The 18182-nt window shown below is 40.8% G+C and overlaps 1 protein-coding gene across 1 annotated transcript; it reads right to left on the reverse strand.

Annotated features, from left to right (window-relative positions):
* Positions 1-13775: 13775 nt before the first annotated feature.
* trhrb (thyrotropin-releasing hormone receptor b) lies at positions 13776-17660 on the reverse strand. The gene is made up of 2 exons (XM_068333914.1): positions 16625-17660; positions 13776-14373 (listed from the first exon to the last, which is right to left on the reverse strand). The coding sequence occupies exons 1-2, from the start codon at positions 17387-17389 to the stop codon at positions 13948-13950; spliced, it is 1191 nt and encodes a 396-aa protein (XP_068190015.1). The 5' UTR covers positions 17390-17660; the 3' UTR covers positions 13776-13947.
* Between the last annotated feature and the right edge of the window lie 522 nt (positions 17661-18182).

Raw genomic sequence — 18182 nt, forward strand, 5'->3', positions numbered from 1 at the left:
ATGAGGTGATTCTGCTGGTTCTTCCTGTTTTGAATGGATGGTTGGGATTAGTTGTTGAACAGTAAATCCCAGTACTGCCATCAGCAAACACTTGTTTCATTTTTTAGTTTATGACCAAATGACTGCATCACAAATGATTTTAGTCTTTAGCTGAACTTAACATTTGATGATAATTTCCTGCTGTTAGTGTTACACCCTTCAATGAGGGGGTGAAATAATCACAAATGTGACAAGAGATATTTCCAGTCAGTAATGTCTTTACTGCCGTGCGAAGACTAAAGCGATCGATCTCAGACGATCGAATCAAGACAGCACTGATGAACAACGATAACATTGGTACGTCTTGACTTTTAACAATAACAAAAAAGAAAAAATTAATTAGACTTTTTAGCTTTTCAACTTTTTAACCCTTCTTAAACATATCTGTGAATTTGTAAGGTTTTTAGCCCATTTTCAAAACACGTTATTATATTTCATTTCTCTTAACTAAATGTTAATCTTATTATAAATCTTCAAATAACAGTCTTTTACACTTACCATCTTATTATTATTATTATTATTATTATTATAATTTCCAACTTATCAGCTTATTATCATTTCTAACTTGTCACATTAGGAAGTCAACACATAAGACAAGATGTGCATCATTTTCCGCACTATAAGGCAAATCTAAAAGCCTTTAATTTTCTCAAAAACTCAACAGTGTGCCTTATAATCCAATCCACCTTATATATGAAAAAAAGTTTTCAAGTAGGCCATTCATTGAGGGTGAGACAGAATACAGAAGTCTATGCTGCCCCCCTCCCCCACAGTTACCTGCTGTTTCAGGTGGTACCTTTGGCTAGCAGCGCCTCGGTTTATTGAAATCAATCTAGTGGATGCAAAACGCAACAACATCCACTACAGTAGTTTTTATTCTGTGTGCTTTATAATGTGGTGGGCCCTATTCTGGTGAAAACAGTTTTAAAATAGGCCATTCATTGAAGGTGCGCCTTATAATAAGATGAGCCTTATAATCCAGTGTGCCTTATAGTGCGGAAAACACTGTAAATAATACTCCTGGTAAACATCACAAGTTATGGTGAACATGCTCTTATGCTAACTTCACATTTACATTAAAGTAACACTTGTCTGACAACAGCCTCAAAGAACGATGAGATTCTGCTCTACAGTTTTCAACGTTTAGCAATGGAATTAGCTAAGTTTTGCGTGTACTCAGTGTTGCTGCCAATAGTAAAAGAAGAAAACAAAGCAAAAGAGAGTTGAACCTACTGTATGTCTGGTCTTGATACCTTTATTCTATTTCACAGCTCCACCTTAACCCAAAACAAATTGGTGACAAAGTTGGTGGACGCTGTGACTCTCCCTGCATTGTTCCTGGTATCCACTGGACAATTTGCAAATTTGTCGGATGTGTGGATAAAAATGTGTCGACAACTACCTTCCTGCATGAAGGTAGTTTCTGCATGAATACCTTGGTATTCATGCAGAAAGAGGACACTGGTCAGACACGAAGAAACGTGCACTTTTTTCTGACTGACAGTGAAGTTCAATGTGTATTTTACACATTTTTCACTTGCAAATGCAGGTCCAACTGATTCTCCAGTGACTACATTGTGTGCACATTTTAGCATAGCAATAAATATTGTAGCAACACAAGTTTAGACAAAGAGTGCAGAGACCACACGAGACTGTGACTGAGTATGAGGGCATGCTGTGTGAGTTCGCTGGAAATGCAGATTAAATGATACGTGACCATCTCATCAAGCATGTAAGCTGCTCGAGAGAATGTGAGCAGTAGTTACATGCAGAGCCAGACTTTACATTATACACTGCTGTGAAGCCGGTGTACCAGGCTGAAGCAGAATGTGGGCGTGCACAGACCCCTTCTGCAGAGCTCCAGGTTTCCTTGCCGTTATGAGAAAGACGCCGAAGTGTCCATTCAAACCTAAGACAAGATTTCATAACCCTTCTGAGTTTCTTTAGTACACAAACAGGACCGATGTTGTTTCAGATGCGGATTTTCATCTTACCCTGCTGACCCACTGCCCTGCATGTAAAACAATATCCTGTAACTGCAATATCAAGGGACACTTTCCTTGTGAATTTATTTAAGTCCAAGGAAAACACAGCTAAAGTTGAAGGGATGATTGATTGTTGAAATGAATACACTGCTCTTGTTGCAAGTTGGGCAGTTACTTGAAAAAATTACATGTGCATTAAGACATTATTTTAAAAAAACGTCCTGCCCTGTGGAGCTAATGGTCAGTATGGGCTCTGCTGCATCCATCATTCCTGAGCACCTCACTTCGGTGGTGTCTGTTGGCTGAGGCTCTTTCAAGGTTTGAGACAGACCAAATCCAAAGTTCCAGGTTTCCTATTAGCTACAGTGCAGTGTACAAATACAACAGTGTCAGCTACATGATATGTTGTGAAGACGGGTGCAGATTTACTGGGATTGAATTTATTCAGAACACTATTGTCACTGAATAAACAGCTCCTTCCTGCAGCTCCACCACCAACAGTTTCCTCACACACAACTCCAGTACCAGGGATCAAAGCCAAGAGCAGTGACGGGGGAGGAACTGGGTCATGTTAAAGGTTTCATTCATTGTGTAAATCAGAGAAGGTGTCCAGCCTGTACAACAAAAGCTACGAAGGCTCCTGCTCTGAGTCAGACAGACATTATCTAATGAAGTGGAACGGCTGCTGGAAATGGATGTAATTGAGGGGATTGATGCTTCCCTGTGGGTATCAGTCATCATGGTTACACTACGGAGAAATGGTAAAGTAAGAGTGTGTGTGGATTATCACAAGTCAAATGAAACAACAGTCATAGTCACATAGGTCCTTCTCTTAAATATTTACATCCACTGTTTTCTTCACTATTGATTTAGCTCATGCTTATCATCATTTGTTAGCAGCAGAAGAAAGCAGAGACATGACTGCATTCATGACACATGAAGGATTATTTAGGTTCCGCTGAGTTCCACAAGGAATGCGTTCAGCCCTGCCACTGCATTCTCCAAGTGTTTGTCAGAGCTGAAAGACCTAAAAGGGGGTCCAGAACTATGTGGATGCTGCGATGCATGGACCGGGAGGAACGTGACCACAACCCAAGAGGAAGCAAATCTCTAATGATGATAAAACATCTCTTCAACCAGAAAAACCTGCAGTGTTGGCATGCAATTTTAGCGCAGGGTTTGCTATGAGACAAGAGCATGTTGGAGCTATTTCAGTAGTACCTGCAGACCCCGTAACATTGCACTCATTAATGGGGCTATGTCAAATTTGTCCAGAACTATGGTGGAATTACAGAATACCAATGTGATGATACAGTACATTCAAGTAGACTACAGCTGCACAGTCAAGCTCTGCTACAGTAAGGATTTAGGTAATATACTACCATAGTGACATAAAGGCACCCTGAAAGACAAAGTACAAACAATACACAGAAAAATAATAATCAAGTTTACGTCATTTCACTCGACTAAATTGGAGTCTTAAAATGACCAGAAAACTGCTAAAGCACATAATATTATTTTACCGTGCAAGAAATAAGAATAAAAACATGTAATCATATTAAAATACGTACATATAGTCCTAATATCTACTGTTAAGCGTCAGTCACCTGATTGTTTTGAATTCAGATTAGTTTACAGTAAATTTTTGGTCCTTATGAATTAATCCTTGGGGAGAAGAAGAAAATACCTCAGGAACTCTACCACTTTTTAAAGTGCATCTCACAACAACAGCCAGAGTCAGCTGTAAGTGTAGCTTACCTTTAGAGCCAAGGACGAGGACGAGGAGCGAGGAGTTGTATCAGAAGATGGTCACCACGACCACTATCTTAACAAGCCTTTGCTTTGTCATCCATGATAACCAGTAAAGTGTGGTAATCACTGATGACCACCTTTAATACCTCAGTGGATTAAAAGTGGTCTTAGCCTCTACACCCCTGAGGATAAAATTCATCCATCAGAGGTAAAGTTACATTACAGAAATACAGTTTTCTTTCATCACGTGTTGTTTTTATGTCCTGTTATTGTTTCTGGTCAGTCTTAGAGAATAATAATTTCATATTTAAAGTAGCAATTACATTTAAATGACCACAAATGGCCATTATAGATTGAAATCTAATAAATAGACATATGAAGAATGCAACTTGCGAACAAACTCTTGGAACCAATTATGCTGATATGTTGAGGACTACCTGTTATTTATTTATTTATTTATTTATTTACCTTCTTTAAGAAGAAGTTGTTGTTTTTTCCTTTCCAGACATGCTATTACAACAGACTTCACCATCACATTTGCAACATTAGAAAAAAAAGGGCTGACGGGTAGACGCCATTTGGCTGGTAAAATTCCCGTCCCCAGAATCAACAACATTCCTCTCATTACAATATTGTCACGATTCGGCGTTGGTGCTGGGGTGTGACAGGAGGACAGGCAGAACTCGTGCGCGGAGCCTCGTCTCCAAACCTGTTGTTCCTGTATAAAACACTTGATGTTATATTGTCCGTGAAACACCAAGATACAAAAAGAAGAAAAATTAAAAGAGTTCAACCCAAGTTTGGCTTTAGTACCTTTATTTTATTTCATATCTCCACCTGAACCCACAACACCAGGCAAACAAATGTAATGCTTTCAGAACCAAATATCCTTCCTCTTTTCTACACTTTCATTAAGAGTTTGTTTCCCTTTTAATCCACAAAGGTGGATTAAAATACAGAGAAACTATGGACTTTTTTTTAATTATGAACATCAAAATTGAAACAAATAATGTAGAAAGGTGCAAAAATAAATATATCCTTTTATATTCCATCCCCTTTTCACTATTCTTCCATTTAATACAATTTTATAAACAAAATTTTAAAACAAACCCATCGAAAAAATATTTTATTTCAAACATTAACAGCGGTTGAGGACAAACAGGTGGATGATAATTTGTTCCTGCCCACTCAGAATGTGAATTGATACCCCGGTCCCACAAAGAATCTCACATTACGGGTGGTATTGTGAGTGCTTGGAGGATCTCACTGATACACAATAGCTGAGCTTCAGAGGCTTTTTAATTTGAGCTAAGACAGAAAAAAGCAAAAAACATTTTTCCTGCAGGTCGATCTAAAAACCTTACCGAGTGTCAGTTTAGGTTTTCTAAAAGCACCAGAGGCCTCAGGTCGATCCATCCCAGTGGTTTTCTGCCCTTCATCATCGACGACTGGCCTTGGATTTTAGAGGAACACTGGGAATGTGGCTTTAGTAACTGGATTCTTTATGTTGCTGCATCTTTATCTTCTTAGACACATTTAAAATTCTGACTGATTTTCATGTTGGATCGATCCTTAAACTTTTCACTCAGAGCAGCGGTCCCCAACCTTTTTTGTGCTGGTTTCATCTAAGACAATATTTTCACAGACCGGTCTTCATTTGCTCGATAATCGTTAATAACGTTGGGACAGCTGTAGTCTAATAATAAATAATCCACAGTGGTTTTATGTAAAATGCAGACATCAACAGACAATAAACAACCTTTTTTTTCATAAATTGATAATCAACATCTCTGTAAATGAAATAATTGTAAGAAATAATTCTATTAAAAACTCAACTCAAGTGACTGCACTTAAATGGTTTATTTTGAAATATAGGGACCCTTTTTAATGTACCACTGACTGAGAGCATCATCAGATCAGACTGTTTCTGTTGATCAAATATTAAGAATTCCTTTGTAAACTCACCTTTTTCTGTGACGCTAGAATTTTCATAGAGCCATTAGATTTTCAGCCATTGTTTTAGTTTTGTCCAAATATCTGTGTTAATACTCACCTTCATTCCTTTGGGCTGGTTTATCAAACCTAAAACTAGCTGTACAGCCACCATCTTGGGTAAACAATAAAATGCGTTTGTGACTTTATGTTCAGGGCATTTCTTTTTCTAAACATGGAGTAAGCCAAAAGCCGCGTGGCGCAGTAAGATAATCTCACCTCAGGGAACTGGCTAAAGGTAAATGTCTCCCTGTGGGCCATCCGTCTTCTTACTTCAGTGATTTGCAGCACTGATCAATGTGTGTGAGTTACAGTATTTACACTCCACAGAATTTAGGTCAGTTTTATAAAAATATCACATACTCAGCGTGTGCATAAGCTGACACTGTTCCCAGGGGGTTACTTTATGTAATTTGTCATTTATGATGAGAAATGCAGCGGTTGTGTTTTCACATTCTTTGTCACGTTCTTATTATGTTTCCTATAAAGAGACGGACGCGGAGGGAGATGTGTTCTGATATATTTACATATTAATGTTGCGGCTCATTAACATTGTTAAACGAGAAAAAGGTGCTGTCATTATTCAAATATTACGACTCTGATATCATTAAGCAGAAACTAATGCGACGATCATCATTCTGACACTTGACAACAGCTCAAAGAAAATACATCTAATGTTTTGTCTCATCAGCGTCAGTAATGTGCTTCATTGAATGCTCCACAAACACCAGTTTGGAATGTTCCACAGGTAAAAAGGTTCACAGGTGAGATCATGATCGGGTCTGAAAGAGGCCTCCTGTAGAAAGGATGGGGGGATGTTCACAACCTAATACACATCTAATGATTCCATTAAGGAAATCAGTACATGGGCTGAGGGACACTTTAAAATCACTGAACTAAGTTCATCAGGAGACTTCGTTCTAGTTTAATTTACGTTTAGGGTCTCAGCCTTTGGACTATCGGCTTGAATCTGGATTATTTCTATGTAGACTTGAGAAAAGATTTGAAAACATAAAATATTCAAATCATGCACAATATTCAAAATTACAATTCATATAATAGGTATATAAATAAATATATGATTTATAATATGAGGGAAGGATGGAACGTGAGACTGACCGACGGATCGGTGTAGCTACTGCAGTGATGTGGTCGCTGTATAGGTCTGTCGTGGTGAAGAAGGAGCTAAGTCGCAAGACGAGGCTCTTGGTTTACCAGTCCATCTACATTCCTGCTCTCACCGATGGTCATGAGCTTTGGGTCATGACCGAAAGGACAAGATCTCGGATACAAGCGGCTGAGAAGAGTTTCCTCCATAGAGTGGCTGGGCGCACCGTTAGAGATAGGGTGAGGAGCTCAGTCACCAGGGAGGAGCTGGGAGTAGAGCTGCTGCTCCTCCACCTTGAGCGGAGCCAGCTGAGGTGGCTCGTGCATCTGATGCCTCCTGGACACCTCCCTGGGGAGCTGATCCAGGCATGTCCTACCGGGAGGAGACCCCGAGGAAGACCTAGGACACACTAGAGGGACAATGTCTCTCGGCTAGCCAGGGAACGCCTCGGGCTCCCCCTGGAGGAGCTGGAGGAGATGCCTGGGGAGAGGGAAGTATGGGCATCCCTCCTGAGACTGTTGCCCCTGTGACCTGGCCTCGGATAAGCGGTTGAAGATGGATGGATGGAAGATAAATGATATTGTTGATAAACAACACTGTTCCATTCCATCGGTGTAAACAAAAAGACAATGGCTGATGTGTCAGATCACCTTTTCTGGATGACCACCTGATGACTACTTTCCGTCTCTGCTTTGGGCTACACCAGCTCTTGAAGGAACCTTTTGGTTCTTCTGCTGCAAATGATCTTTATGTGTAGCAGCAGCTGCTAATGTGACAGGTTATTTTGTGAATCACTCACCCCATATTCAATTTAAAATACAAGGGCAATTCCATCATACCTTGTTAATGTTGTTTTTTTCTCATATGAGGAGTTTGATTATTTAGCAATATACTGGTGATGCCTCAGAGCTGTGTGGAGGTAGATCGATTGCTCGGTGATCGGTTGGTGATGCCTCAGGGCTCCGGTAGGGGGAGACGCGCTCTGCTGCTTCGTTCAATACAGTAAGTGAACGACAGAGCTGCGTGTGACTTTCCTCAGTTCTCTCACTATCGTTTCCCTGTTTAAGGTAATTAGCGTTCACAAAGCAGCTTCATATGACATGTTTGCAACGTTTTACTCTGTGTTATTGTGATTTTAGTTGGTAGAAATGACATATTTCCTTTTTTTTTTAATTGTTAAAAAGAGTTTCATATGCCAAGTTTTAAGCTAGAGGCGGCATCGTGGCGCGGCCATATTGGACAGTTAGCCCTTCCAGGTTTGCTAGCTAACACGTCTACATTGAGGGAAAGAAGTGCTAATTTTGCAATTCATGTATCATTACAAGAAATTTGATAAACTAAAAAAATATTCCATAATATGCTGGCCATGGAATAATTTAGTTTAAAACGGAAGTGCATTTGTAATGATATTTGTGCTACTGACACTGGGTTAGTGAATGTATTATTGTTTTTGTTAAATATAAGTAAATTTTGTATGATGTGAAAAATGGTTCAATACAATAAGTGAACGATAGAGCTGCTTGTGATTTTCCTCAGTTCTCTCACTATTGTTTCCCTGTCTAAGGGCACAACACTAACAGTGTCTGTCTACCATGTAGTGCTGGGTAGGCAGAGTCCAGTGGGTTATCAGAACCTTTTCTCCACTGAAAACTAGATGGAACCAAGGCTGAAGCATGAGTGGAACATCTGACAGATGTACCAACGTTTTACCAAATCATGTGAGAGAGAAATCTAATGGTGACTTAGATTTATAAACAATATAAAAATAATAAAATATTATAATTTAATCCCAGAAAATTTTATTTGCAACACAAACATAAAATATACTAATTACTTTTTGTGGATCGCCACCAAACATTCTTAGAGGATCACATGAATGTTAAAAGAAACAGCTTCAAAATAGTACATCACAGAACATTTAGAATGCTTTAATGAGCTATGATGAAAGTAGATGACATAAATTTTCCTTCATGTCTCACAAACCATAGAGTTATATAAATAAACAACTTTAAATACATACAAGAACATTTGAAACTACAGAAGCTCAAGAATTGTTCAGTCCTGAAACAGCCATCAAAGAAAGACTGTTGTGTGACTGTCCACAAACACTAGTGAATGTGACAGTTCAGTAGTGTGACAGTTCACTGACAGTTTGCACAAATGAAAAGATGAGCAAAGCAGCTGCTGGTTAAATATACAGTTCACAGAATACAGAACATTCACTTTATTTTTCTTCAAGTTGGACATTGGTGAACGTTGCAGTGCCGCAGCTGAATTCTATCAGCGTATACTTTGTTACACGACATCCACGGTAGCCCAACTCTGCCACAGAGTCCAAATGCCCCATTGCTGACACAAATGAGGGACATATCTTATGTACGTACATAAACATGTATGAATAGAGTAATGTATTTGTTAAATATTGAGGGTTCCAAATTGTTCGTAGGCGTGAGTGTGTGTGAGTGGTTGTTTGTCTTTTAGTGTGGCTCTGTGATGTACTGGCAATTTGTCCAGAGCGTCTCCCAGCCCAGAAGTCTGTTGGGATAGGCTCCAGCAACCCCAGTGACCCCCAAAAATGGAAGAAACAGCACAAAAAATGAATGTCAGTCTTGTTCTTGCTAGCCTGCACTAGTTCATCCTTCTCACCTTGTTTCACTGATTTAGATGTTTCCTTCAGTCTTATTAGATCGCTGTGACATCACTGGGAGTGTGGTCAGAGCCAGCAGTATACTGACTCTGTAAAGACTATTTTATGAAGCTCTAATCATCTGTTGTTAGCACCTCTCACTGTATGCTCAATCTTCATGTCTGAGGCTCTTAATCACACAACATTGGTAGCCATCATGTCTCAGCTGTCTTTATACATTCACTATATTACCAAGAATACTTGCTTGCCTCCTTTCACACTGATATACTGTATACTTGAGAATCATCCTATTTCTAAAGAATTCTGTGTTGACCAAATACGTTTTTCAAAACCAAACTCGCTCATCCATGTCTTTATGGACCTTGCTTTGTGGGCCAATAATGGGCCATCACCAAAGTGTTCCTACAGTTTTGGAAAAAATCAGAAATTTCTTAGTATACTGAAGAAAGAGTTTCTTTCACTGGAACAAAGGGGAAAAACAACCCAACACAACAATACCCCCTCCACGAAACTTTAAACTTGTGCAATCACTTGCACAATGCAGTTAGACATGTACCGTTCTCCTGGCAACCTCTACACCTAAACTCATTCATCTGACGGAGAAGCGTGATTTGTCACTTTAGAGACCGTGTCTCCGCCGTTTTGGATTCCAGTGGCGGCGCTGCATTAAATGCTTTGCATTGTGCTTGGATGCAGTTGCTTGGCTATGGAAACTTATTCCATGAAGGTCTCTAAGCACTGTCCTTGAGCTAGTCTGATGATGACATGAAGTTTTGGGGTCTATAGGTAGAAAGGTAGAAAGTTGCAGACTTCTGTGCACTATGTGCTTCAACATCCAAAGACCCGCATGCTGTGATTTTATTTGGCCTACTACTTCGTGGCAGAGCGGCTGTTGTTCCTAATTGCTTTCACTTTGTTATAATATGACTAATAGTTGATTATGGAATATGATTGTGGCCATGGAATTGACTGGAATGTCTAAATGTGATGATTTCAATAGCTGAGAAAATACTTTTGAAGATATAGTGTATGATTCTCTGTAGATATATAAATTTATTCATGCTGCTGCTATGCATGTCCTCAACCACCCAGTCGTCACAGATTCACCAACATCATCATTTCATCTGTTTCTGTCATGTCATCCACCACCACCACCTGGAGTGTCTGAACTTCAATTGGGGGATTTATCTTGATGCTGCTAGAGACGAAAATGCTTTCATTAAAATCTGTTCGGGGAGTCTAAAGTCCAGAAGATCAGGTTATTCTATTATGACTAATCATCACAAATCATCTGCTGCAATAAACAAGTTTAGTTCATCAGTTGTGACATTTCTGAATGTCTGTAGTTTAAGGAGATTGCAGCAAAAGGATATCTTTCCTGAGGATCAGCAGAGTCAATCGATGGTGTCCAGAGGCAGGTGGTCGTGGCTGATGACTCTGCTGAAACTGGTGAAGCTGCTTTGAATGATGTAAACATGTAAAAGGAGTCCAGTACCCTCAGGTGGAGACAGTTGTGTCACTGAGTGTCATATGATAAATACACTCCAGGCATAGGTTTGCTAGGTATAGCTCTCCCTGACTGGAATTTTGTGACTATTTCATTTAATTTGTTTGTCTTCTTTATCAAATAAAAACATGAATTTAAGACATGTAACATGATTTCCAATATCCAACCTGCAACTGTTTAACCTCATTATGCTTTGTTTTGAACAGATTATAGTATGAATTCTTCGAATGGAAAGGTCCTGACTGAATACAAATACATTGACTGGTTAATGTTGGAAAAAAACACAAGGTTTAATTGCATGAAATTTTTCATGAGTACTTCTTTAAAGAGCCAAAAAATTATGTAGGATGAACATTTTGCAACCAAGGGTTTAAAAATGCCTGCCTAAAAATATAAGCCAAGAGAGACAATTTAGCATCCAACAATAAATAATGCCTAAAACCTATGCCAAGTTGGCAGTAATATAACAACACTATAACAACAATGAAAAGTACTTTTTGCTCCTGAATCTGTCATTCACACTGGAGAAATTGAATCACCTCAGGCCAGAACACACTGTCTCCTGGCTTTCACAATTTGCTTCATATCACTTCCTTCACTGTAAAAATAGGGCCTTTTTTGTCCTTGAAAGTTCAGGTGTGACTCTTCTTTTAATGGTAAACGATAATACAATGTTCGTATCATGCCTTTCTTGTATGATTGACCGCTTGATCACTTCATGACACAAGCAAGCACAGATCGAAGGGGGAAGGGAGTTAAACCATCAACCTCCTGAAAGGTGAACCACTGCTCTCCCACTGAGCCCTCCTCAACTCTTTCCTCCCTAATCCCACCTACAGATGTGATAATTCATATCGTTCTGCAGGGGAGTCGCGACTACAGGCATGGTAACCAAGATGTGTGTAGTTAAATCCTACAGGTGTGGTATCTACTTGTAAAACAAAGCGTGATTGGCCAAAACAGGTGGATTCCTGGAAAAAGAAACCACTGGGATATTTTGCCAATAAAAAAGAGTTCAATAAAGCTATATACCAATTCTTATATTGTTATTGGGAGTTTTGATAGGTTATAATCAAAGTTAAAGGTCCAGCATGACGGCATTCCTGAATGAAAATATTTACTGTAAATATGGATTCCAGAGAGGATAGTAGCACCAACAGATTTGATGACAAATGATGTGGAGATTTATCAGAAAAGTTGGATAGATTTTTAGAGACTTGACACACAGGTACAACATGGCCTTTTGCCGCCTGACGCCGAGGACGTGATCACCCCTCAATGCTGCCCATGAGACACCACTAATGGAGAGTGAGACCTGTTGGCACCGCCTCTTCAGACTCAACCTCCACCTCTCCCCCTTAGTCTCCTTCTCTCTACCTCTCTCTACTAACAGAGAACTAGAGCTGGATGACATAGAGATTGTTTTCAAATTAAATTTCACCTGAAATTTTCCTACCAACTTTTGGGAGAGGGAAATGGTTCCAGACAAACTAGAACATTAGCTGGATGAAATGGGAAAAAGATTCAGTTCAGGGTGGCTGCCAGGGAGAGGTAAATGGACCATCTGCACTGGAAGTCAGTTGGGGTACTACTAAGGGCAAAGGTTCTTGGGTTTTACACAATGATTTTTTACATTTTTTCTTAACCTTTTGCTCTGAATTTTGTCTGAAGGTTAGGAAAATGACTCATTAGTGCTCTTGTGATACACTTAACACCTCCACACCAGATCTGTTAACATTATGGTTTTTGCCTCCATCATATCTTTGGTGTCCTCTGGTATTAAAACATCATTGTTTCGGGAGGAGGCAGTAGCTCAGTCCACTAGGTCTCGGGCTGCAATGGCCAGTTCAAGACCTGCATGGACCAGAATGTCTGGAGTGTGACCTGGCAGTCGGAGGTGCAAGTTCACCTCCCGAGCACTGCAGAGGTTCTCTTTAGCAGACATACACCCCCTACAAGTTGCTCATAGAGCACACCAAGAAGAAACTCCCCGGAACTCTACCTCTTACTGTCTACTGTATATTGTCTGCCTATAGGCTTCTTGTGTGTGTGTGTGTGTGTGCGCGTGTGTGCACGTGTGTGTACATGTATTTCAGGGCCTGTACCAATACATACATATGTGTGTGAAAATAGGCTGGAGTGGAAAAATATTTTCCCCCAAGGGGATAATAAAAGTCTTTCTTTTTTTTCTTTGTTCTTACTGTTTGTATCCATGAACGTGACAAAAGCACTTTACTGACTCATTCCCAGGACTTTCCTAGTGGGAGTTCTGCTTCCCCTCGTAGCTTTAAATAGTCTGTGGTAGCCTGTGGCACATCACATCTATGTAGGAGCGGCAGTTCGATTCCCGCTACCACTCCCCTAGTCACTTGTCATTTGTCCTTGGGCAAGACATTTTACCCTCTGCCTCCAGTGAGGCACTCGCTGGTGTGTGAAGATGTGTGATTGTTCCGATGGTGGTTGGAGGGGCTGCAGGCGCGAATTAGCTCCCACGCTACCGTCAGTCTGCCCCAGGGCAGCTGTGGCTACCCACATAGCTTAACATCACCAAGTACGAATGAGGAGTGAATGAAAAATGGAGCCACTTTGAGTGTCCAGAAAAGCGCTATATAAATCTAATCCATTATTATTATTAAATAGGAACCATGTTTTTGTTATTTCTGTTTTTTGTTGACTAATTCACAGTATATTACGTGGATATGCCCAAGATAATAGTATAAAGAGGGATTGTTGTTGAGTGTTTTTACTTGTAAAGGTCCAGTTTAATTCACGCCAAAGTGGCTTTAATCTGTGTTTACATCTCAATCAATAGCAGCCTCCTTCTGAAAATGTCAGCAGACACTCCAGAAACAATATTCCCACTTGACAAACTCCACTAATCACGTTTTATTTCTTTATCCTCCATTGACTCAGAATCTCAGGCGTCTCTGAAATTCACCTTCCCGTAGACACAAGAATCTGGAAACACCACTTTCTGCTCAGACAGCAGCTCGTCTGTGACCGTCAGCTCCTCCAGCTCTGTGGTGAAGGGATCGGTGGTCTCCACCATCGATGTGTCCTTGGCCACGCTGTAACTGAGGGCCACGCTGTAGGCGGCAGGTTTTTCAGAACATTTCCTACCACAGTGGCAGATCTTGTGGAAAGCTGCGCGAAACTTCTGGGACATGGCGTTGTAGATGACAGGGTTGATGGCGCTGTTGAGGTAGATGCAGAGGCGGCAGAACAGAAGGAACCAGCTGTCCAGGTAGGCTTTCTCCAGGCAGGAGTTGACCAACACCAGAGTGCGGTAGGGCATCCAGAGTGTGGCGAACAGGACCACCACAACAGCTAGCATCTTAGTCACCTGTAGGGGGCGATATACCAGAAAATGATGCAGCATTACAGCTCCTAGAGGAGGAAGTATGTTGGCCATCCATCCATCCATCCATCCACCCATCCAATCATTCATTTTCCTGTGGAGCTACTAATCCGACTTGAGGGTCATGGGTGTTCGATCTGGCGACAGGCAAGAGGTGGGATTCACCCCAGACAAGTCGCCAGCTCATCCCAGGGTCACACGAAAGATACACAGAACATTCACATCACACTCACACCCATGGACAAGCTGGAATAATCAGTTCTCCTAAGCTGCATGTTTTTGGAGGTGGGAGGTAGCCGGAGAACCCAGAGAAAACCCACACAGACACGGGGAGAACATACAAACTCCACAGAAAGGATCAAAACCAGGAACCTTCTTGCTGTGAGGTAACACTGTGTCATGGCTAATCAACACAAGACAGTTCCTTTTGTCTCAAGGATGGTACATTTTTAACTGTGTGTTTGCTTGTTTGTTTGTTTTTTTGACAGCGGGCTGATGCTTCTTGGGCCAAAATGGACCCTGTTAAATTTTGGTGTGATCCAGAAATTCAGGATTTTGACAAATTTTTGGGAGAAATTTCAACATTTTCTTTCTCTTCCAGCCAATAAACAATCAGATGAAAAATTGGGGAGTGGTATCAAAAGGTGACGATAATTTAAAGTTTGTTAAAAAAAAAACAACCCTACGGCATCTGAATCCACAACAGTTGTTGAACACATATTTTTCTCTTAAAAAATTAAAGTGTTTGCTTTAACAGTTAATTAATTAACTCTCCATGGAACTCTCAATGGAAGATAAACACTGAGAGGAACTTAAAAAGGCAATCATAGGCTTTTGTGTTATTAAAAAATAACTGAACCATCCTAGGACTGAACCATCCTAGACTGTTCAACTTGAATGGCCTCCATCCAAAGACGCCAGATCTTTTTTTTTAAATCTATTTTTTCATTTTTGGAAATTTTATTGAAAAAACTATTAAATAATTTTAAAAAAACTTCTGGATCTACCACTCAATCTGGATCTGCTGTAAAACTTCATTGGTTCTCCCTTAGTTCATAAGTTTTTGTCTAATCCTGCTGAAATTGACTTCGGTTTACATTTTTATTTCTTTATTTGTAGAGATTTAGGTAATAACTCAAATTCTTTACATAAGTTGATGTAACAGTACAGTGAATGAATTACTTTTATGCATCACTGTGTAAATCATTTATGAGTAGAGATGCAGCATTTTTTACAGCTTTACCTGGGAGGTGATGTTTTCTCTCTGGTTTTTTTGTCTGTCAGCAGGATCACAAAAAACAAAACACAAAACAAAACAACCCCCCCCCCCAAATGGCATGATTTTCATAGATGTGTTTGGAATGATGTGCAGTGGGTCCAGAAAGAACCCTTTAAACTCTGGAGCACTGGTGGTAGAGAGAGTTAGTCTGTGCGAGAGGAGAAGGAGCAGCTTGACAACAGACCTAAAGTTATTTTATGACTTTTTCATTGTGGTTACACACATCCCAAAACACAACGACACACACCTGCAGAACAGGAAGGAGCCTCATCTATGGATTAAGTGTGAATTCAAACGAAACATAAAAGGAACACACACACACGCATGCACACACACACACACACACACACACACACACACACACACACACACACACACACACACACACACACACACACACACACACAGCGTCTATCACACACTTTCGTGTGTCAAAGACACTTCAGCTACACACAAACATATTTTGCCATCACTCTAATACTTTTTGAAACATGGTTCATCAAAGACACGTGGCTGGAGAATAAACTGTCGGTGTGTGTGTGTGTTTGTGTGTGTGTGTGTGTGTGTGTGTGTGTGTGTGGCATGTAATTATTGTGGAAGAGAGGGCTATTTACACGATTAAAACCGGTTGAGTATTTTTCTCTATTTCTCTCTATCTCTATTTCTATTACATTTTTAATCATAAATTTAGCGTTGGTCGATGATTAAACTATTTACTGAAGCAGGTCTTGAATAATTAGAGCGCCGAAGTTCCCTTAGAAACACAACTGCGTTGAGTAAAATACTGCGTATTTCTACAGTAAACCCTAGATTTGTGTGAGCACCATTCTCTTGATGAATTAATAAACAAGGGTTTAAGTGAGGTTGGTTTCATCCATTTAACACTTTGAGGTAGAAAATGAGATTAAATGACTGAGATCGTGACGTCATCCCGACCGCCATCCCCTCCCTCCCCACCTGTCTGCGGGATTTGGCGGTGGAGCTGGAGTGACGGGCGTTTTTCACGTTGTGGTCGTTGAATCCGTTCTTCTTGTTGTCTTTGTGGTCGGAGGGCAGCGGGTTGAGGAAGAGGATCCTGGCGATCAGTCCGTATAAGACCGCCGAGAGCAGCAGCGGCATCACGAAAAAGACGCCGAAGTCAAAAAAGTAAATGGGTAAATAGAACTTCCTGGAGACTCTGTAGCCGCAGGTGATGATGGTGATGTTGTCGTACACCAGCTCCTGTATGTCCGACAGGTAGAACCACATCACGCAGTAGAGACAAGTAAAAGCCCAAACGAACAGAATGATCTTCTTGGCTCTGGACAGGGTGCATAGGAACTGGGCTTTGATGGGATGGCAGATCGCGATGTATCTCTCTATGGTGAACGCTGTGATGGAGCAGGAGGAGGCGTTGATCCCCAGATACTGACAGTAGGTGATGCAGAGACACCCGTAGCGACCGAACACCCACGACTCGAAGATGCTGTCAGTGATGGACGGTAAACCCGCCGCTATCAGCACCATCAGATCAGCCACAGCCAGACTCACCAGGTAGCAGTTGGTGGGAGTCCTCATGTGTTTGGTGGTGAGCACCACCAAGATGACCATAATGTTGCCAACGATCCCTAAAGCGCAAATCACAAAAAGCAGTAAGCTGCTTATCACTTTGTAGCGGATAGTGTAGTCCGTCCAGATGCCCAGTGAGTTGTTCGTCTGTGGAGATGCTGTGAAGTTTTCCATCTTGTTGTTTCAGCTCAAATGTCTGAGAGAAAAGAGATTCTGGTGTTTCGTTGTTTCCTGACGCACCGGTTAGTCTTTTACGCGCGACGGCGGCGAGAGATCAGTCCACTCTGCGTGTGATTTAGAACATCCATCGGTCTGAATACACTCTAAACTACTGCCAGCCGTGTGCTGTACATTTACCGTCATAACGTGACAAAGAGCTTCACGGACTCTGCAGTCATTCCGTGTTCTTGCTGTGCGTAAAAGAGACGCGTCTCCCTGTTCTCGGTTCTCGCTCTGCGTCTGACGGACAGCTGGCGGGTTGGGTTTGAGCCCTCCTCTTGGCATCAGCTCTCACTACGTACGGAGGGGGATTAGTCCATCATCCCAATTAAATCAACACACTCCCCCCTTAAACATGCGATCCGTAATGTGTCACCACTGTTGTTGCTTTCTGTTGCTCTATATTATAGACAGATGAATTGATGTTGGTACCGCAAATCCAACATTTAAACAGACGACTCTTATTCTGTCACCGTTTGAATCCAGACTGTTGAGGCGCATCTAAAGAACAGTTTTATTCTTCATCAGAATCCAGCTCAGCTCAACAGGTTGGATCTCTCATGGAGCAGGTTAATGCTGTCTGAACTGTGTTCTCTGGTTTGTGGTACACACTCCTTTCACTCTTAACATATTTAGATAGATAGATACTTTATTAATCCCGGAGGAAATTGTATATAATCAAGACAATCATAAAAATAAAAGCAAATTAATTAATTTTAATATTTGCTGACATTTCCTGTTTATATTT

This window comes from Antennarius striatus, chromosome 14, assembly GCF_040054535.1.
Source record: "Antennarius striatus isolate MH-2024 chromosome 14, ASM4005453v1, whole genome shotgun sequence".
NCBI classification, from domain to species: domain Eukaryota; kingdom Metazoa; phylum Chordata; class Actinopteri; order Lophiiformes; family Antennariidae; genus Antennarius; species Antennarius striatus.

What these genes read in the sequence shown, in the direction of transcription:
- trhrb (XM_068333914.1), bottom strand. Translation starts at nt 17,389, where the DNA reads ATGGAAAACTTCACAGCATCTCCACAGACGAACAACTCACTGGGCATC. An exon ending in CCGCCAAATCCCGCAGACAG is followed by an intron (nt 14,374 to 16,624) that starts GTGGGGAGGGAG and finishes CGCCCCCTACAG; the next exon opens with GTGACTAAGATGCTAGCTGT.